A 22,639-nucleotide genomic window follows, 5' to 3' on the forward strand; every position below is an offset into this window, starting at 1 on the left:
ATTCTATTCTCCTTTGATAAAACCCTCTTAAAATGACATCATGGTGGGAGATGGGCTTCTAGTTTTTGTTCACACACTCTTGCACAGCACACCCTCTGTATCAATGCCATGAGCCCCGGGATTCCTTAGGCCTTTCCTTTCCCAATGAACATTTCTTTACCAGTAGATCCCCCTCGAGCATTCTAGAACGCACTCCAAATCCACCACGGAGGGGAGGAATGAAGGGTAGACCACTGTCAGATCATCAACTGTGGGGGCTGTCCACAAGCTAAAAACACCAAATTCTGATGTGATGTTGTCAGAGATTAGATGCTACACCGCAGAGCTTCACTTGAGAGAGTGAGAGTGAGAGAGTGAGCCGCTGATCTCCTTGAGCCCATATATTTCAGAGAGAGAAAAAGACAGGGGAGAAAGAAAAAAAGTATGGTCCAGCAAATTAGAAGGGAGCATCGGTGCGTCGAACCTGCGTCCTTCTCCGCTCTCTTCCCAGAAAACACTCTCCAGAGTTTGTGATCGTCAGGATGAATCAGCTAGTGGCATGGTGCTGCTCACGGTGGATCACTATTACCTAAACTTCAAGACTCCCTTCAGGTACCCAACAACACCGCTGCTCCAAACACAAGGCTTTCCCTTAACCTGAGAACATGACAAGTCTCATCATCATGCAAAACCAGCCCAGTGGTAATGTCAAGCAGACTACATGGCAGCTCTGTGCTGAAGACAACCAAACAGAGCAGAATAAATAAATAAAGTAATATTCTGACTGACATGGGCAGGCCAGACTGAGGCAAGAAGAGCCCATTAAAATATGACCTCCCCAACCTTGACTGAGCCCAGACAGACCCTACTCAGCCACCTGCCTGTGCCCCTGCCCTGAGCCAGAGGGAGAGTGAAGGAGAGCGAGAGAGAGAAAGAGAGAGATGGATAGAACGAGAGTGAGCGAGCAAGAGATTGATGGTGAAAGATTTCATAGTGCTGCTGGGGGCAGAGCTGTGTGCTGGTTCACCATGTTGAGCACATCTCTAGCACTAACCTTGGGACAGGGACCCACCAGGCATTACAGCCCACTTCACTATCTGTTCCAACCCTACCACATACATCAAACAACATTCAGATATGTTATCATGGTGCCTTGACAGTTCTTATGACATAATCCTGTGTTTGTGCTCCCTGGTTTCCACCATGCTAAATCAATAAACAGGTTTTAGCCCTGATGCACGCACAGCGAGTTAAAACCCTGTGTGTGAGAGAGAGAAGTAACAGCCTGAGGCACAGGACTTCCTGCTCCTCCGTGGTAAACGGCAGCTGTCATCTCCACTCAGGCTGGGAGCTACAGACAGAGCATCTCCTTTTCCTCCCCAGTCCACGGAGACGGATCATGTCCAGTCACGACTCGCTCATATGACATGTGTCACAGACTATGATGCAGCATCTCACCGAGCCTGGGAGACACTACTGCAGCTCTTGAGAAACACATAATCAGCCTGGTTTTACATTCGAAATCACAAAGGGGCTTTGTGAGACTTCCTGACAAAGTGTAATAGGCCTGCAGAGATGGGCTTAAAATTCATACTAGAATGTTTTTATCCTAATCTTCCCGCTTTCGGCATATGCATATCTCTATGATGTCATCAGTAGTCACCTTACCCCACCTTCCTCCGAGGGGCTGGCCATCCAGCCATCTGTCATGCTGGCCCTGGCCCTACAGACTGTACTGCCCCTAGGCATTGTAAAACACTCCACATCTCCGCCTCCTCACTGTGGAATTGAGGCATCTCCAGATGTCAGGCAGAGAATGTAAATGACAGAGCGGAAGACCTTAGTGTGTGTGTAGCTTCATCTGACCTCTCTGTGATTGCCTTTTTGTTAAATGCGAAGGAAGACAAACACCACCGTTTTTCTAATAGCTTACATTTTTAAAGGCTAGTCCAGGTAGGTAAGTCGGATGGGTAAAGTGGTGCTGCTGCTGACGCAGTGAACATTTGATTCTATTCCACCTTGAATAGCTTCTAAATAGACCTTTTAACAGCCCAAAATTAGCAACTAGAGATGTTCTCACTGTTCACTTGGATCTGCCTTAAGACATTCACACACCAGAGGTCGTTATGCTCTCTGAATTATATTGTTATGTTTAGCTGTAAGTTTACAGAGTAGTAACTGTAGTCTTAGAATTGGAGAGTCAGGAGCCCTGCTTAGGTAAGCAGGAGTCTACTTGTTTACCAATGGCTTTAAGCACTGGCAGTGGACAACTCCAGTCCTTGAGCACTTGGTTGTCCAATGATTGACTTTCAAATCAAAACCTGGTATGTGGGGGAAAATGAGGCACAAGTTTGTTTTCTGCACAAACATCTGAAATGGTTCAGGGAAGTGCCAAGATTCACCTAAATCCAGAGGCCCAACACCTTTAAATGGCCCTTGCTGAGTGCTGACATTCTCAGCCCATAAAAGCAGAGCCGTTTAAAAAGTGCCAGAGGCTGACTGTGCTCAGTGATGCTGTTAAGGTCAGGCCCAAAGTCATTGATTGGACTAAGTGCCTGGATGAAAACACAGGCCTTAAATCAATGCCTGCTCTAATGGTAAAGGACAGTGCTCCCTGAAGACAAAACTATATAGACGTTTGCGACAGAGTTATCATGTGGTTGCTGAGTCGCAAAGCTTTGCCAAGACTGGCTGCTCTCTCCCTGACTCAAGTGTAAATGAATATGCCATTACTCAGAGACTAAAGCATCTAAACTACAGCACACCTATTGTAACAATCTCTAGTCGTGCCTCTGGTTTCCACCCTTCAATTAGAAGTAATCTGTACCAGAGACCGGATCTGGGACCAGAGCGGGTCCCAATCGAGAATTCTAAATAACACCACGGGTCTGGGTCGGATCCAATATGATTGTCACGGGTCTCAGGTATGTGCAATTTTAACTGACTTGTCCGGAAGGGCCCATACAGATCCAAACGCAACTGCTGCAGTATAGCGAAAGAGACATTTTATAATTTATGCTGCTGCTCTTGCTTTTCATAAGTGGAGCATGGCGCATGTAGCTTGTTGGCCAATCATGAATCAAAGTGGCACAAGGCGACAGGTATAAAACCTGTGCGTGTGGCAAAAGTTAGGAGATATTTAATCAATGGAAGATGGAATAAAAATGACAGAATAAAAAAGTTAAAGGAGAAGGATGGGCTACAATGACCAAGAACCACAACAGGTTGGGTGCTACTTAATATTCTGAATGGAGGTAACTGTAGGATGAGAAGGCATATTCACTGCAGCCTCAATTAGCCTAGCAGGTTAACTCCCGGTTTGATGCAGTCAAGACAGGTACTACATAATCATTTTGAATGATAAATAACCTAACTATGGCAACTATTAGTCTACTATATAGCGCGAGTCTGCTTGTTTGGTTGCGGTCTCATCTCTCTGTCATCTGCTCACAGTATGGCCCCTCCCTGCCTGCTAGAGCAGCACCCCTTTCTCCCTTTATCAGCTCCAATTAATTAAGTAGCATAAATTACTTTCCCCACACTCTAGTTGACCTCAGGTCCGTTCGGAACAGGTCTCTATGTTTTAAGAATGAATTTATGCATATCAGGTCCGGGTGGGAAAGCCCCAGGTCCATTTCGAAACGGGTCCAACATTTGACTCATGAAGACCTCTACCTTCAATAGAGGCCTTAGGGATGGATGACAGATTGGTTTAGTCTACTCAATTCCATCTTTAGTGTCTTAAACACATGTACAGACTCTCAAAAGGACCCCTCCCTTTCCTCTTAAGCCATGCCCAAACCAACAGTGCACGAAAACATAACTGATCACACACACACAGATGAAAGACATCGTACTAATGACAAGGTCCTACTCTGTCCACTTAATGCTTCAAACATTGAGCTGGGGACCCTTGAACCTCCGCCGCTCCCAAACCCACCATAATTAGCCAGTTTTGGGGAAGCTACTCTGAAAATATAGTTTACCAAGCTACCAATTACTTCACACTGGAAGAAGTTAAGCTACACTAAAGCTACCTTTATGAAAAATATAGTTTACTTAAGTAAAGTTAATTAGACAAATAGTTCACTACTTCCAAACTACATTGTGGAAAAAAAATATCCAAATCTGAAATGTCATAGACTTCAAAAGAACCATCGCGCTGTAGTCAGATGTTAACAGAATGTGTGATTTAGCCAATTAAAACACAAAGCGAGAATTAGGTTTCAAGTGTGAATTGGGCAGGTCTGATGCCAAAAAAGGAAATTCTTGCCTACGTCACAAATTAATTTTTGCAAAAAAAAATCTAAAAAGTGATTGTAGTTTTATTTCATATAACCTTTATTTAACTAGGCAAGTCAGTTAATGAGAACAAATTATTGCTTACAATGACGGCCTACCCACGCCAAACCCGGACGACGCTGGGCCAATTGTGCGCCGCCGTACTCCCAATCACGGCCGGATGTGATGCAGCCTGGATTCAAACCAGGGACTGCAGTGACGCCTCTTGCACTGAGATGCAGTGCCTTAGACCTCTACGCCACTCGGCAGACCTAATTCCAGCAGTTAGCTACACCACTGTGGCATTAAATAAATGATTAACTACTGAAAAAAACTACCAAGATTTGAATTCATTTGAACTACCACCAAGATACTGCAATATGTAATTCAATTATTAGTTTAACTACAGGTAGTTCACTACCCCAACACTGCAATTAGCCAGGCCAGAGACACCACTGGCAGACTGCATCCATGACACAACCATTGCAGACACACAGCTCCATGAAAGCAGCCCCAAGAGGTACACACACCAACACTGACTTGCATTAAATCAGCCTCTCTCACTAGATCAGCCACATATTAAAAAGTCTTCTATTAGAATGAGTCAAAAGGTCAGCCAATGTACAGTACCAGTCAAAAGTTGACAGTGGGGAGAACAAGTATTTGATAACCTGCAAAATCAGCAGTGTTTCCTACTTACAAAGCATGTAGAGGTCTTATCATAGGTACACTTCAACTGTGAGACGGAATCTAAAACAAAAATCACATTGTATGATTTTTAAGTAATTAATTTGCATTTTATTGCATGACATAAGTATTTGATACATCAGAAAAGCAGAACTTAATATTTGGTACAGAAACCTTTGTTTTCAAATACAGAGATCATACGTTTCCTGTAGTTCTTGACCAGCTTTGCACACACTGCAGCAGGGATTTTGGCCCACTCCTCCATACAGACCTTCTCCAGATTCTTCAGGTTTCAGGGCTGTCGCTGGGCAATACGGACTTTCAGCTCCCTCCAAAGATTTTCTATTGGGTTCAGGTCTGGAGACTGGCTAGGCCACTCCAGGACCTTGAGATGCTTCTTACGGAGCCACTCCTTAGTTGCCCTGGCTGTGTGTTTCGGGTCGTTGTCATGCTGGAAGACCCAGCCACGACCCATCTTCAATGCTCTTACTGAGGGAATGAGGTTGTTGGCCAAGATCTCGCGATAAATGGCCCCATCCATCCTCCCCTCAATACGGTGCAGTCGTCCTGTCCCCTTTGCAGAAAAGCATCCCCAAAGAATGATGTTTCCACCTCCATGCTTCAGGGTTGGGATGGTGTTCTTGGGGTTGTACTCATCCTTCTTCCTCTAAACACGGCGAGTGGAGTTTAGACCAAAACGCTCTATTTTTGTCTCATCAGACCACATGACCTTCTCCCATTCCTCCTCTGGATCATCCAGATGGTCATTGGCAAACTTCAGACGGGCCTGGACATGCGCTGGCTTGAGCAGGGGGACCTTGCGTGCGCTGCAGGATTTTAATCCATGACGGCGTAGTGTGTTACTAATGGTTTTCTTTGAGACTGTGGTCCCAGCTCTCTTCAGGTCATTGACCAGGTCCTGCCGTGTAGTTCTGGGCTGATCCCTCACCTTCCTCATGATCATTGATGCCCCACGAGATGAGATCTTGCATGGAGCCCCAGACCGAGGGTGATTGACCGTCATCTTGAACTTCTTCCATTTTCTAATAATTGCGCCAACAGTTGTTGCCTTCTCACCAAGCTGCTTGCCTATTGTCCTGTAGCCCATCCCAGCCTTGTGCAGGTCTACAATTTTAGCCCTGATGTCCTTACACAGTTCTCTGGTCTTGGCCATTGTGGAGAGGTTGGAGTCTGTTTGAGTGTGTGGACAGGTGTCTTTTATACAGGTAACGAGTTCAAACAGGTGCAGTTAATACAGGTAATGAGTGGAGAACAGGAGGGCTTCTTAAAGAAAAACTAACAGGTCTATGAGAGACGGAATTCTTACTGGTTGGTAGGTGATCAAATACTTATGCAATAAAATGCAAATGAATTACTTTAAAATCATACAATGTGATTTTCTGGATTTTTGTTTTAGATTCCGTCTCTCACAGTTGAAGTGTACCTATGATAAAAAATTACAGACCTCTACATGCTTTGTAAGTAGGAAAACCTGCAAAATCGGCAATGTATCAAATACTTGTTCTCCCCACTGTACCTACTCAATTCAAGGGTTCACTATTATTTCTACATTGTAGAATAATATTGAAGACACAAAAACTAACACATGTAATCATGTAGTAACCAAATAAAGTGTTATAAAAATCTAAATACATTTTATACTTGAGATTTTTCAAAGTAGCCACCCTTTGCCTTTATGACAACTTTGCAAACTATAGGCATTCTCTCAACCAGCTTCACCTGGAATGCTTTTCCAACAGTCTTGAAGGAGTTCCCACATATGCTGAGCACTTGTTGGCTGCTTTTCCTTTACTCCGCGGTCCAACTCATCCCAAACCATCTCAGTTGGGTTGAGGTTAGGTGATTGTGGAGGACAGGTCATATGATGCAGCACTCCATCACTCTCCTTGGTCAAATAGCCATTACACAGCAATGACAGTGTTGGGTCATTGTCATGTTGAAAAATAAGTGCCAGTGGTACTTAAGGGCAACCCAGATAGGATGGTGTATCGCTGCAGAATGCTGTGGTAGCCATGCTGGTTAAGTGTGCCTTGAATTCTAAATAAATCACCTAGTGTCAAAAGCACCATCACACCTCCTCCTCCAAGCGTCACGGTGAGAACCACATATTCGGAGATCATCCGTTCACCAACTCTGCGTCTCACATATACAAGGCGGTTGGAACAAAAAAATCTCAAATTCAGACTCATCAGACCAAAGGACAGATTTCCACCGGTCTAATGTCCATTGCTCGTGTTTCTTGGCCCAAGCAAGTCTCTTCTCTTATTGGTGGTTTATTTGCTTATTTCAGCTGTTCTTGCCATAATATGGACTTGGTCTTTTACCAAATAGGGCTATCTTCTATATACCACCCCTACTTTGTCACAACACAACTGATTGTCTCAAACGCATAAAGGAAAGAAATTCCACAAATGAACTTTTAACAAGGCACACCTGTTAATTGAAATGCATTCGAGGTGACTACCTCATGAAGCTGGTTGAGAGAATGCCAAGAGTGTGCAAAGTTGTCAAAGGCAAAGGGTGGCTACTTTGAAGAATCTAAAATATATATTCATTCAACACTTTTTTGGTTACTAGATGATTCTGTGTTATTTCATAGTTTATGTCTTCACTAATATTCTACAATGTAGAAAATAGCAAAAAAGGAAAACAAAAAAAAACCTTGAATGAGTAGGCGTGTCCTCACTCTTGACTGGTACTGTATATTTTTCCCTTTCACAAACATGGAGGATGAGATCCATATAAAAAATGTACATAGAGATAACTCAAACTCACGTCAGACAATACATTAATTTGAGAAGCCTTATAAACTCAGCAAAAAAAGAAACGTAAATTTTTCAGGACCCATCTTTGAAAAGTTATTTGGATTTTTACAAATTATCTCACAGATCTTCATTGTAAAAGGTTTAAACACTGTTTCCCATGCTTGTTCAATGAACCATAAACAATTAATGAACATGCACCTGTGGAACGATTGTTAAGACACTAACAGCTTAAAGACGGTAGAGAATTAAGGTCACAGTTATGAAAACTTAGGACACTAAAGAGGCCTTTCTACTGACTCTGAAAAACACCAAAAGAAAGATGCCCAGGGTCCCTGCTCATCTGCGTGAATGTGCCTTAGGCATGCTGCAAGGAGGCATGAGGGCTGCAGATGTGGCCAGGGAAATAAATTGCAATGTCCGTACTGTGAGACGCCTAAGACGGCGCTACAGAACGGACAGCTGATCGTCCTCGCAGTGGCAGACCACGTGTAATAACACCTGCACAGGATCAGGACATCCAATTTTTTTATTTATTTCACCTTTATTTAACCAGGTAGGCTAATTGAGAACAAGTTCTCATTTGCAACTGCGACCTGGCCAAGATAAAGCAAAGCAGTTCGACACATACAACAACACAGAGTTACACATGGAATAAACAAACATAAAATCAATAATACAGTAGAAAAATCTATATACAGCATGTGTAAATGAGGTAGGATAAGAGAGGTAAGGCAATAAATAGGCCATGGTGGCGAAGTAATTACAATATAGCAATTAAACACTGGAATGGTAGGATGTGCTGAAGATGAATGTGCAGGTAGAGATACTGGGGTGCAAAGGAGCAAGGTAAATAAATAAATACAGAATGGGGATGAGGTAGATTGGATGGGCTATTTACAGATGAGCTATGTACAGGTGCAGTGATCTGTGAGTTGCTCTGACAGCTGGTGCTTAAAGCTAGTGAGGGAGGTAAGAGTCTCCAGCTTCAGAGATTTTTGCAGTTCGTTCCAGTCATTGGCAGGAGAGAACTGGAAGGAGGCGGCCAAAGGAAGAATTGGCTTTGGGTGTGACCAGTGAAATATACCTGCTGGAGCGCGTGCTACGGGTGGATGCTGTTATGGTGACCAGTGAGCTGCAATAAGGTGGGGCTTTACCTAGCAGAGACTTGTAGATGACCTGGAGCCAGTGGGTTTGGCGCCGAGTATGAAGCGAGGTCCAGCCAACGAGAGCATACAGGTCGCAGTGGTGGGTAGTATATGGGGCTTTGGTGACAAAACAGATGGCATTGTCATAGACTGCATCCAATTTGTTGAGTAGAGTGTTGGAGGATATTTTGTACATCACACCTGCGGGACAGGTACAGGATGGCAACAACAACTGCCCAAGTCACACCAGGAACACACAATCCCTCCATCAGTGCTCAGACTGTCCACAATAGGCTGAGAGAGGCAGGACTGAGGGCCTGTAGGCCTGTTGTAAGGCAGGTCCTCACCAGACATCACCGGCAACAACGTCTCCTGTGGGCACAAACCCATCGTCACTGGACCAGACAGGACTGGCAGAAAGTGCTCCTCACTGACGAGTCGCGGTTTTGTCTCACCAGGGATGATGGTCGGATTTGCGTTTATCGTCGAAGGAATGAGCGTTACACCGAGGCCTGTACTCTGGAGCGCGATCCATTTGGAGATGGAGGGTCCGTCATGGTCTGGGGCGGTGTGTCACAGCATCATCGGACTGAGCTTGTCGTCATTGCAGGCAATCTCAACGTTGTGCGTTACAGGGAAGACATCCTCCTCCCTCATGTGGTACCCTTCCTTCATCCTGACATGACCCTCCAGCATGACAATGCCACAAGCCATACTGCTCATTCTGTGCGTGATTTCCTGCAAGACAGGAATGTCAGTGTTCTGCCATGGCCAGCGAAGGGCCCAGATCTCAATCCCATTGAGCACGTCTGGGACCTGTTGGATCAGAGAGTGAGGGCTAGGGCCATTACCCCCAGAAATGTCTGGGAACTTGCAGGTGCCTTGGTGGAAGAGTGGGGTAACATCTCACAGCAAGAACTGGCAAATCTGGTGCAGTCCATGAGGAGGAGATGCACTGCAGTACTTAATGCAGCTGGTGGCCACACCAGATACTGACTGTTACTTTTGATTTTGACACCCCCCCCTTTGTTCAGGGACACATTATTACATTTCTGTTAGTCACATGTCTGTGGAACTTGTTCAGTTTATGTCTCAGTTGTTGAATCTTATGTTCATACAAATATTTACACATGTTAAGTTTGCTGAAAATAAATGCAGTTGACAGTGAGAGGACGTTTCTTTTTTTGCTGAGTTTATGATTCAAGCCGATGACTCATTTTAATCACGGAATGGTGGGTCTTAAAATCAACCCCATCTAATAATCTATTCTTCTGACAATAGATTATGTTTTGTCCTTAGTGGCTACACTGATCCTTCCATAGAGATTGACTCGGTTTGTTTTGAAACCCATTCCCTTCTATGACTAGATTTTCTTCACCTTCTCTCTACACTCCCCAAATGCCCACTACCATGAAAACCAATCTGCTTCACCACATCAGGACAGACAGTCAACATCTTCCCAATCTCTTACACCTTTGAAATCCCTCACACCTTGACATTTCTAGATATGGAGTAGAGGGGGAAGTGAGAGACCGTGGAATATCAAAATTAGGAAGGAGCAGTAAGGAATATTTCCGATGCAACTAACAGCAGGAAAATAGCATCTAGTGCAAGCAACAGGTTTGCTAACCGTTCTCCTTCTCCTCTCCGATGCACTTGCTGATAGACTCTGGGAGGCCAAGGCTGGCTGCGGTGGGCATGGGACCCAGGAGGGAGGCCAGTGATGGGCCTCTGCGTGGAGGTCTCTCCTCCTGCTCCTCTCCATCCTCCTCTCCAGAGATCACCTGGTCACAAAGCTCCTTATTGAGGTGCTGGGCCACAGCCTTTAGCTCCTCATCCTCCCTCTCCTCCCCATCAGGAAGAGATATTTCATCATCCTCTTCCTCCTGGGGGCCTAGGAGAGGAGGAGAGAAAGAGCAAGACATCCAAATAAAATCCTATAAATCCTACATGCAATGACATTTCTTAATTAAACTGATAAAAACTAAATGATGCAGAGAACAAGTAAAGAGACTGACATTGCATTTCAAGGCAGATTGATTTAGTCGTTGTTGTGGCTGATTATGAGAATAATTCAAACTGTATGACATCTGTGTTTTCAATCAAGTCAAGAGTCCTTCATGTAGTTATGTGTGAATCTATCAACCCGGCTAATGAGACAATGCACCTTATAAAAGAAGCACCTGGCTTAATTCTACGTTACCATCAAGCTGTCAAAGTATCATGATGATGATCATGATGACAGCCCTCTTAGTGTTGATAATAGCCCAGTGTGTGTTATAATTGTGCTTCCCAGCCCAGGCAGAAGAGCAACAGGCATGACAGCACCTCTACAGAGGCCATACAGAGATTAAGAATGATATGCAACACAACCAGCTAGGGGGGCACAGATGGTTGGGGGGGGGGTTTAGCTCATCACAGTTAGATGGCAAATGTGCGTCATCATAACATTCTCATTTGCACTGAGTGAACAATTGTTTTGTTTTTTTCTGAGTATTTAGATAAATGGAAGTTTCAGGCTCTAGCGACAGACTGGCAGCATAGTGAGATAACCAACCAACCCCCCCCCCCCCTCCCAGGGGGTCCTAACTAGAGAACTTGCATGGCTGCTGAGTGCGACCCTTCAGTGTCGTACCGACTTTTGCACAGGAAGCGTACATCCCTCTCAACTTGGGCCGGCTCTGCTCCAGCTCCATCTCAATCTCATCTTGGTACTCATGGATTTCACCTGTTGAGATAAAATCCAGACAACTCTGTAAAGTCAGAGTGGAGTCGGCAATCTTTGTATATTTATTTATTTATTAAGAGTTTTTTGGTTTGCACTTGACTAGACATTTTTCATAACCGTACCTTGAACATCGTCAATCTTCTTCTCCAATTCTTCCTCAAGCTAGAAGGAAAAAACATAAAAGATCAGGGTGTGAATGTAAAAAACAGCAGTGCCATATTGAGACAAAACACCAGTTAAAACGTAGGACAAGATAAATAAGGGTGGTACGGTCATATCCTTCCTACAGTTCCTCACCAGCTTCATTCTTTTCTTCCTCTGGCCGGCGATGAAAGAGGGCGGGTCACACTCCTGGTCAAGATCCACTTTCATGAATTCCTCAATGGTCAGCTGGCTGGTGGGCGTGTCCTCAAACTCATTCAATCTGAACCATGAGAAGGAAAGGCGTCAGCATACTCTTCATAGAAATGACTGAGAATATGCAAGGCTAATCCTATTTCATTTGGAAGATGCTGTAATGTGCTTTTCAAGCAGCGCTCACCTCTTTCTTAGTGTGGCCTCGCACACCTTCACTACACTAATGATTTCTTTGATGGTACGGCGGAACTCGTGCATGCGAGCAGCGACCAACAGAGCTGAGAACAAAAACACACACAGGTGAAATACTCCATCACAGAAACAAACCTTGCCGACAAGTTTAATATCCACATATATTCTCCAATTTACCCACCAATTGTTGTAATATTCACGTTATAATAATCTATTAATGTTGGTAGAACATGTAGCGCTTGCAATGCCAGGTTTGTCGTTTCAATTCCCACGGGGGAACAGTGTGAAAATGAATGCAGTTACGTAAAACAAGGTCTGTTTAAAGATGGATGTAAGGTTCTGTTCTTACGCAAGTAGTTTGAATCGTCTTTGTTGTTCTAGTAGCCTGCTTTTAGAAATCCCATGGTCTATCTCACACATTCACATTGAGTAACAAGCTCTTCTAAACTTCTTTCCTCGATGTAAGTGAATCCTCTACATGATTAATGATAAGCAATTAATCTGATATTGCAGCTGAGGAAAAGCGAGAAAGGCAGAAAAGTGGAACCAGGAGCATAAATGTCCACATGCCTGGGGAAGTTGGTTCTTCAGTTTCAGGATGTCTTGCCAGTAATACATCTAGGCAGGGAGTGTTCTGTTCAGGTCAAGTAAGTAGGGAACAGATTGTAGTACATTGTCACTAATTGGAGCCTCTGTGGTTACTTATGAGTGTTAACTGTGATTAGGGGTCACCTATGATCGAAGGTCGCATGATCTGAGCTATGATTACAGATCCCTGTGGTGAGCGATACCAGTGGACATGGTTACCCTGTAGTTTCTGTTATTCATGATAAGGACTAGCCTACCTGTGATTGTGGTGGTAACCTGTGGTGTGGTTTACCTGAGCTCATTGTTACCTGCGCCACACAGTCCTGAGGGTCTCCGTCCCGTGTGCATCCAGTCCCTTTTCATCCTCTGCAGCAGTCGCAGTGCTGTCATGGACACCTCATGGTTCTTCTCTCCAAACTCCAGCATGTGGGCAAAGCGAGGGATGTACAGGCAGGGGTCTGGAATGGGAGATTGAGAAACTGAGATCCAAACCAGACAAGCAACATTATTATGCTAATATATGAATTGCAGATGTCTAAATGGTGTACAGCAGGGTACTGTTTACAACTCTGTAGACATTGATCAGAAAGTGTTATGTCTTCTTTAATGAAAAAGTCAATAATATTGGATATATTCATATTATTCCCAGTTTAACACATTGTGACCAATAAGGACGAATACTTCTACACTGCATTTGCAATCCAAACTACCTTAACTCCTGCCTTTCCATCATCCGAAGCAAACTAGTGACATTCAATCTCCATCATGTCAATTTAAATGTGTTGTTTCTCCTGTTTATGCGCTTTGTGATTATTTTCTGTAATGAAAAGCACTATACAGGTTAAGATTATTAAGTTATGACTGTAGAATCAAATGACCCATTTGGCAGTGGCAGAGCCTTCTGTTGGAAAGCTGGAATAGATTCAGTTGCCAAACGTTGCATATAAAAATGCCATGAATAGAGCTGACATGATTCCTTATTCTACATGTCAGAGAGGGATATTTTTTTCTACAAAGAAATAGGCTGTATCTGAACGTTCCAAAACGTTGCATCCTGCTGAATGCACCCCGGATAGAGCAGGCTGCTGGTAATAGGATATGGTAGGAGCCCAACCCCCATCTCCAAATCTAACATGTCTCCTGGGCTGGCTCTAGTCAAGTCTCTACAAAGCAAACTTCAGGAACGGTCACCTCTGTAATCTAACGCGTCAACATTCAGCCAAGGTAAACAGAAGTGCGGTCTACTGCTGTCAAACCTTTTGCTCGTGGCTTGCATCCAGTGGAAATAAAGTGGTGCGGCTGATGTTACTTAAACAATGCAAAACAGGATCAAACTTTCTCATTTCTGACGAGTAGAGATATTACACGTAAACCAAAAGTAAACCAATCGGACATTAAATTATGAATGGTTTAAATCCAAATTAAGCAGTGATTATGCATAGGCTATAAATCGGTCATTTAAATACATGTATCATTTACATCAGAAACAAGGACGTGGATATATATTTGAGTTGGAAATGGAAACAATATTTTCACTAAGAGTTTGTGCGATCTCAGTCCGATGCTTAATGTCCATATTTGGACGTCGCATTGAATTAATGCGGCATTCGTAACCAAGTGGGAATTGACCATATAGGACAGAGAAAATTTCACTAGAAAGATCCTCCAACTGGTAATTACTAGTTGGGAACTCGTCTACCATCCTGAGCTCCCACTTCTCCTACATGCTAACATGTAGCTAAGGAAATTAGCTTGATAACAGCATTTTCGGCAGTTAAATACAACAAAACAATTATAACAACTAATCTACTAATATGGTATTTTAACTCGAATTTGTATACAAACATGAAAGGTGTACTTTTAGTTCATGGTTTATATTGCTTGTTGGCCATTAGCCAATTTGCGTTTCTAAATTACTTCAAAGCACGTCAATGCATCCAACTGTATTTACGACTTCACAACTGGTAAATTACCACCTCCCACTTAGTTACAAACGCAGCATTAGCGAGAGCTGGTCAGAGGCTTGGAGGCGGCGCTTCTGACGTTGACGGTATGCGTAAATCTGATTTGTTGTTGGCAGCGAGCTGGGCGTCAGAGGATTATATCAAATAAAATAAAAAATTCACTGCAATTTAAACGCCAGACCCGACAAATTACAAATCACATCAGCTAAGGAGGAACCCGCGCCTTTTCCTCGTTGATAAGTATCTTTTGGAGAAAAACATCTGCCAGGATTTGCGCAGGAAAACAGCCTACTCCAAGCGAGCAACGATTATCTGTATTTACCATCCGCACAAAAAAGAGAAACAATACGTTTCGGGGAGAGCTCAGTGGCAATAGAGGATGAAATGAGAAAGAGAAAGGAGTATTCTGCTTGAACTTGTTATACAACCTCAAATCACTGGACGGATATTTTGTATGTTTCTCTTACAATTGATTCGGGGTTCGTAGACTTCTTAATCGGTGAATTTATGCAACATTTGCATCTAAAGGTTACGATTTGTGTATCAATTGTCAACGCAGATTAATAGTAGATCCTGGAGTTCGTGGTTTATTTTTAGGGAAAGGGCCAACGCTTTGTGTGCCGATGCCAACGGCAGATTGCAGGTTGCTCCATCATGGTCGGATCATGAAGTGTCTGACTTTTTTACTCTTACTTCCAGAAACACTGAAAAAGTCTAAAACGACTGGGAAACACACAAGCGGGTTACCAGTATGCTATGATATTCTAACCCTGTCCTTGAAGAAGAAGATGGCTGCAGAACTGTACCCTGCGACCAACAACGGTACTACGGTGACCGGCACTGACAAGAAAAGCAATGTGCAGGTCACCCAGTCAACAACCACTGCAACAACACCGACCACCCAGCAAAACATAAACAACAACAACGTCGAACCTCCGAGCTGGCAGTCCTCTCACCCCACGCTACGGGAGAGGTACTGAGCTGCTTACTTATATTAAATTATTTCGATTTAGTTCAAAGATGGCTATTGTAAACCAAGTCAATGTCTATAAATTGGAATCACAATTTATAATGCTCAATTGTGTAGGGCAGGCTATAATATTGTCTTGCAAGCGCCTTTTATGGAATAGCCCAAGTTGTCATATCTAATTGACAAATTTCCTCCCTTCTAGGAACGCCTTGATGTTCAACAATGAACTCATGGCCGATATCCATTTCATTGTTGGTCCCTTCGGTGAATCTAAGAAAGTTCCAGCGCACAAGGTAAGCTCCCCCTCTATTTGGAGAAATAAGTTGACTTTTCTGAACCATCACGCCTATGATGAGTGACTAATCATGTGTCCGTTTTCTTTCCCTCCAGTATGTGCTGGCAGTGGGTAGCTCGGTCTTCTGTGCCATGTTTTACGGGGATCTTGCAGAGGAGTCGTCCGAAATCCATATCCCAGATGTAGAACCTGCTGCTTTTCTAATTCTGCTGAAGTAAGCCACTCACTCCTCATATTAAACATGACCAGCACAATGTCACTTCAAAATAAATTACACATCCAAAGCAAGACAAGTGCCAAAATGCTAGATCAAAGGGCACGGGGAGCACTGTAGAGAACTGTAATTGCTTGTGTCTTTGTTCATCTTGAAACATTTCTCATTCGGAGCCAATGATTTACCCAGAGGGAATAAGCAGTCGAGGATAATGACTTTTTGTTGATACTATAATAATTCGTCATCCAACGCCAATGCAATGAAACGTTGCTTTTTATCCACATGGGAGAATAATGGAAGCTGTGCCAAGTCCATATCCTATTTTCCTAGAAGGAATAGCCGTCATGAATTCTCCACGTGCTGATTTGCCTTTACTAAACTAGAATCTCATTCTATTCCTCCATTTTATCCCCTTCAGGTACATGTACAGTGATGCGATAGACCTGGAGGCCGACACCGTGCTGGCCACCCTGTACGCTGCCAAGAAGTACATTGTACCCGCCCTGGCCAAGGCCTGCGTCACCTTCCTGGAGACTAGCCTGGAGGCCAAGAACGCCTGTGTGCTGCTGTCCCAGAGCCGTCTGTTTGAGGAGCCTGAGCTGACGCGGCGTTGCTGGGAGGTGATTGACGCGCAGGCCGAGCTGGCCCTGGGCGCAGAGGGCTTCTGTGAGATTGACCTGCAGACCCTGGAGATCATCCTGCAGAGAGAGACCCTCAACACCAAGGAGATGGTGGTCTTTGATGCGGTCATGAGTTGGGCCACAGCAGAGTGTAATAGGCAAGGACTGGGAGAAACCACCCGCAACAAGAGATCTGTCCTGGGCAATGCACTCTACCTGGTGCGCATCCCCACTATGACCCTGGAAGAGTTCGCTGATGGGGCAGCCCAGTCAGACATCTTGACACTGGAGGAGACGCATGACGTCTTCCTGTGGTACACAGCGGCCACCAAGCCCAAACTGGACTTCCCACTGGCACGGAGGCAGGGCCTGGCACCCCAGAAGTGCCACCGCTTCCAGTCGTCAGCCTACCGGAGCAACCAGTGGCGCTACAGGGGCCGCTGTGACAGCATCCAGTTTGCAGTGGACAAGCGGATCTTTATTGCTGGACTGGGCCTGTACGGGTCAAGTGGTGGGAAGGCAGAGTACAGCGTCAAGATTGAATTGAAGCGTCAACGGGTGACCCTAGCACAGAACCTGACCAAGTTTGTATCGGATGGATCAAGCAGTACATTTTCCGTATGGTTTGAAAACCCGGTTCAGGTGGAGCAGGATGTCTTCTATACGGTGAGTGCCGTGCTGGACGGGAATGAGCTGAGCTATTTTGGCCAGGAGGGCATGACAGAGGTACAGTGTGGAAAAGTGACATTTCAGTTCCAGTGCTCCTCGGACAGTACCAACGGGACTGGGGTGCAGGGGGGACAGATCCCAGAGCTGGTATTCTATGCATAAACTGAACTGGTCATAACAGACAAGTAGAGGACATATGGACTGTACATCCATATGTTTAAGCCTTCTAAATAATGTAGCATTAAGACACTACGGTATGTCACTAAACAAAATACTATTTTTAAGTGAAGGAATGCTGTTCTTATTTATTTTAAACTTATTTTAATTATTAACTGCAAAAAGCAGTCCCTTGTAAAAAGTCGTATTGCACTTGTGGACAGCCTCTGCAATGTTTTATTTGTACATAAAGTACGGTTATATGGTTTGCGGCTTGATGCTGATCAATCCTGATGTTCTGTGCGAGAGCTTATGAACCTGCAGAAAATCATAAAAGTTGTGCGAGATAAGCCACAGATGTTGCTGCTCATTATATAACTCGCTTGCATGTGTGAAATTTGTTTGAGGGATTATTTTGTTGTTAGAGCACCCTCTAGGTACACAGATGAGTGCTACAGGCAGGTTGGTAAAAGTGATGTGGTCAAACCTTCATGATGCCTTTGTTGGAGCTAAGTCACTAATTTGACCACCTTTAATAAGTGGTAAATAGGTTTGGTTCTCAGTAGCAAGACAAAACTTAAACAGCATTTCTCCAAAAAAGACATTCAACAGTATGGTTCTTTGTTTACAATAACACAGGGAGTATTGCAGGGAGACGGTAGGTACCTATGGCGGGGGCATTGATGCAGAGCTCTCTGGCCAGGACCAGGAAGGTTCTACCCAGGACGTAAACATTTACCTGAGGGAAAAGAGAATTAAGAGCAGAAATACAGGAGGGTAGTGCAACTTTCACTGAAACCCACCCTGTCAAGTCCACAATGGCCTCATGACATGATCCAGAGTTACTTAACAATTGAGTAGCTCGTGATCAAATCTGGTCTAGTAAGTGTAACTCAATGCTAAACTGGCGTACTATCTAGAAAGCCCATCGATTCTCCAGAACAGGGGCAGACTAAAGCTCTAGTTTCTAGCCCCCTGATCTCCGACCATCTCATTCTTTCCGGCTAACGCTCCAGACCTTAGGGCAGCGTTTCCCAAACAAGTCCTGGGGCCCACCCTGGATGCATGTTTTGGTTTTTAACCCTAGCACTACACAGCTGATTCAAAGCTTGATGAGTTGATGGGAGGTGGGTCACGATGCCCTCCCATGGGAGAGGAGGGCAGTGATTACTGGCCTGGGTGGGGCACCACAAACTGGGGATTTGTGGAATATCTACCCATAGCACACTGGTCCTTGACTGGATAGCACACTCCTACCCTTCAAATACCAGGGGGTAGGGTCAGCTCTTCCAAGGACAGCTGAGAGCATAAAAATACAACTGACTAGCTGTGTCTGAGAAATGTCCCTCCACCCTAACACTGACTTTATACGCAGAAAAAAATGTGGGCCTATATTTATACAGTCCTTGGCTTTAGTTACAAAGCTCAACATACTGCATAAGCCAACTTCCATCTTGTTGGATGTTATATCATGGTCAGTGTGGGAATGGGATCATGTATACTTAAAAAAATTAAAATCCTTGATGTATCTGACTGTTCAATTATATTTCAGAATATATATATTATATATTTTTTTAAAGGGCTAAATGTCAATGTCGAAGTGCAAACACTCGATCAGAGTTGAAAAAAGATGTAGAAAAATTAGTGTAGGCCTACTCATTGGAAACTCACCTGCAGGAGGTCACTGAGGTCAAGCAGCATGTCTGTAAAGGGGTGGGTTAAATCAATAAAACCACAGGATAGTACACAATTACATCTGGGTTTCCATTCTCTGCAAATGGTACAGCCAAGTGTTTGTTATTTTCAATAAAAAGTATTTCACACTTCCTAACCAGCATTCATTAATACAAACGTTAGAATATGAAATACATTTTCAGGATCATTTCTGGTGCAGCCAACAGTGTACATTAATTGAAAGTGTCACCTCAGGCCAGCAGCCCCCCCCCCCCCGGAGACACTTGTCTCCTGGTGACCAACACAGCCCCTGCATCAGTCTCTGTGGTGACAGGTGCACGTGTCCAGGGGCGGGCAAAGTGGATTAGCAACAATCCTTTTTAAAAAGCCTCACAATGGGATTATGGTCACCACTGAAATGGAAAAGATAATCATACAGTCTCGATATGAGATTACAGACAAGTCATCATAATAATGAAAACAAGTCCCCCTGCAGCTGATTTTCTCAGATAACAGTTGCTACAAGCATCCTGTTTTACCATTTCATTAGTATGGGGAAGGAGGGAGGGAGCTTACTTCCAAGCCCTGCATGTAAAACGTGTGGAGGTTTCATTTTGACGTGAATACTTGGCTGTCATTCATCAAGGTCATGAATGTGACCATAACCTGGCCCTTCCCAACAACAGCACCTGTGGGAATGATCCCATTAAATGTATTAACTAGCATTTAATTGAGGGCCCCCTGAGCAATCATTGCAAATATCCAGATGTCCCTTCACTGAGCGCCATGCCATTTTAGCTGCTAGACACTGAACAATGTTGGCCTCTTGATTCCTTGTTCTCTACTCATCATTCCAGTCCTCTGAAAGTTCTACAGATCGTTTTCCAGAACTGTGGAAAAGGAAGTGGAGTGGAGCCATTGTTACTTTATCCAACCCTCACCCACAACCCACGTAAACAATGTAATGGGAAAGGCTTTGCTCTGCTCCCTCCATCCTCTTGTTCTAGCAGATAAAACTGTCCCCTGCCCTTCCTGTGAAACCACTGGCTGTTACATAACCACATCATACTCAGTCAATGACAGGAAACGATAAACCAACAGCCGTACAATGGGATATAAAAAGCTGATCTGCTTAACATTAGGACAGTACAGAAATGGGTATTGAGTGAAACACATTACCACAAGTCATGTCTAACACTATTACAACTCCCGGAGATTGATGCTACAGCCACATATATACACTATACATTGCATTCTAGGGCTGTCCCCGACTAAAAAATAAATCTTGTTCGACCAAGAGTTGTCTGTTCTATCAACCAATTGATTGGTCGAAATTTTAAATGTGTATTTTTCCATATATTGACACATCCTATGTGTTTTAATCAAATCAACTATATTCACTGAGCTTTGTCTGATGCTTTAAGCACACGGTTTGATTAATTGATTTGATTGTGCTGGGCCGGGCTCAGACTTGCTGCGTTGTAAAAAAAAAAAAAAAAACATTTTTAAGAATGACTGACTAGCACCCGTTGTCTCGCTCTCCTCCCTGCTGCAGCGACCACCAAAGACTAAAGTGTTTATCGCGCTGTCCTTCTAGCTGAAAATGCAATATAATTACAGCCATTTCTGTTACCGAAATTCCTCATTTGTTTAGGAAAAACTCTATTCTCTCAACCCATGCTCTCTTTCTTTGACACGTATGCATTGCATGCACATGTCCAAAGACCTTTTCACACAGGACTAGTATTACTACTACGTTGGTTATGTAATTATTACTCAAAAATGTCAGTTATTCCAGAGGATGATTCGGGTGGCATTCGTTTTTTTTCAAACTGCCCCCTGTAATTCTTTCTTTTCTTCCCAATGAATTGACAGTTATGACGCAAGCCTGGAGGTTTTTATTCTAGGCGTGAAGATACAGTATTTCAACATGTCAAGGTGATGGGGCCACACTGATAACTCAAGCTTGGTTCCCAAGTTTCTAAATCCTGCCAAACCATCTCCTCATTCTGCAGCTGCCTCTGGCATTGTTCTCAACACCAATATGCTGGTTAACTTTGCTATTACGCACAAAGCAACATGGTCTAAGCGCCAATTCAACAGCGCACTGATGTGTTTCAGAACCGTGGACATCGACCTCTATCCAACGAAAGGAAAGCGCATGTTATAAAATAATCTTATTTTTTTATTAGTGTTGCACCATTGTTCTTATGTAATATAACCATATACAATTTCAGTAGCCCGTCTTAGACTGGACTGTTCCATTGCCACGACCTCCACAATGGATCAGTCCCCAGCGCGAATCAGACATATCTTGTACACCATGAGAGAATATATATTTATTTTTGCACCTGCTCGACTAAATACTTTTGAATGCACTGGGGTCAGCCCTAGTGCATTCGGAAAGTATTCAGACCCCTTCCCTTTTTCCACATTTTGTTACAGCCCGATTCTAAAATGGATTAAATTGTTTTCCCCCCCTCAATCTACACACAACACCCCATAATGATAAATCAAAAACAGTAATTAAAAAAACAATTTTTTTTTGAATAAGGCTGTAACGTAACAAAAATGTGGATAAAGGGAAGGGGTCTGAATACTTTTCAAATGCACTGTATATACACTAAAGTATGTGGACACCCCTTCAAATAAGTGGATTCGGCTATTTCAGCCACACCATTTGCTGACAGATGTATAAAATTGAGCAAACAGCCATGCCATCTCCAAAGACAAACATAGGCAGTAGAATGGCCTTACTGAAGAGCTCAGTGACTTTCAAAGTGGCACGGTCATAGGATGCCACCTTTCCAACAAGTCAGGTCGTCAAATTTCTGCCCCGGTCAACTGTAAGTGCTGTTATTGTGAAGTGGAAACATCTAGGAGCAACAACGGCACAGCCGCTAAGTGGTAGGCCACACAAGCTCACAAAACTGGACCACTGAGTGCTGAAACACGTAGCGCATAAAAATGGTCTGTCCTCGGTTGCAACACTCACTTCCGAGTTCCAAACTGCCTCTGGAAGCAACGTCAGCAAAATAACTGGGCAGCCGCACACAAGCCTAAGATCACCATGCGCAATGCCAAGCGTTGGCTGGAGTAGTGTAAAGCTCGACGACATTGGAGCAGTGGAAATGCGTTCTCTGGAGTGATGAATCACACTTAACCATCTGGCAGTCCGACAGATGATTCTGGGTTTGGAGGATGCCAGGAGAACGCTACCTGCTCGAATGCATAGTGACAACTGTCAAGTTTGGTAGAGGAGGAATAGTAGTCTGGGGCTGTTTTTCGTGGTTCGGGCTAGGCCCCTTAGTTCCAGTGAAGGGAAATCTTAATG

At 43.9% G+C, this 22,639-nt stretch overlaps 2 protein-coding genes across 5 annotated transcripts in view; one reads left to right on the forward strand and one right to left on the reverse strand.

The window, feature by feature from the left end:
- Positions 1–22,639, reverse strand: part of LOC139563895 (transcription factor IIIB 90 kDa subunit-like) — a 59,748-nt gene that overhangs the window by 24,990 nt on the left and 12,119 nt on the right. The window contains exons 5-12 of the mRNA XM_071382890.1: positions 19,303–19,334; positions 18,298–18,370; positions 13,052–13,201; positions 12,148–12,241; positions 11,904–12,030; positions 11,729–11,768; positions 11,514–11,606; positions 10,509–10,772 (exon numbers count right to left, since the gene is read on the reverse strand). Of these exons, the coding sequence (XP_071238991.1) occupies positions 10,509–10,772; positions 11,514–11,606; positions 11,729–11,768; positions 11,904–12,030; positions 12,148–12,241; positions 13,052–13,201; positions 18,298–18,370; positions 19,303–19,334 (873 nt within the window). The remainder of the gene's footprint in view (positions 1–10,508; positions 10,773–11,513; positions 11,607–11,728; positions 11,769–11,903; positions 12,031–12,147; positions 12,242–13,051; positions 13,202–18,297; positions 18,371–19,302; positions 19,335–22,639) is intronic.
- On the forward strand, positions 13,859–19,159 carry LOC139563898 (BTB/POZ domain-containing protein 6-B-like). 4 transcript variants are annotated; one of them, XM_071382905.1, is made up of 5 exons: positions 13,859–13,967; positions 15,407–15,680; positions 15,880–15,970; positions 16,068–16,186; positions 16,605–19,159. In XM_071382905.1, the coding sequence occupies exons 2-5, from the start codon at positions 15,496–15,498 to the stop codon at positions 17,635–17,637; spliced, it is 1,428 nt and encodes a 475-aa protein (XP_071239006.1). In that variant the 5' UTR covers positions 13,859–13,967; positions 15,407–15,495; the 3' UTR covers positions 17,638–19,159. The 4 variants fall into 4 exon arrangements, with proteins under 4 accessions (XP_071239006.1, XP_071239005.1, XP_071239007.1 ...); XM_071382904.1 differs by lacking the exon at positions 13,859–13,967 and adding an exon at positions 15,031–15,186; XM_071382906.1 differs by lacking the exon at positions 13,859–13,967 and adding an exon at positions 15,039–15,159.

The sequence above is a fragment of the Salvelinus alpinus genome, chromosome 34, assembly GCF_045679555.1.
Source record: "Salvelinus alpinus chromosome 34, SLU_Salpinus.1, whole genome shotgun sequence".
NCBI lineage: Eukaryota > Metazoa > Chordata > Actinopteri > Salmoniformes > Salmonidae > Salvelinus > Salvelinus alpinus.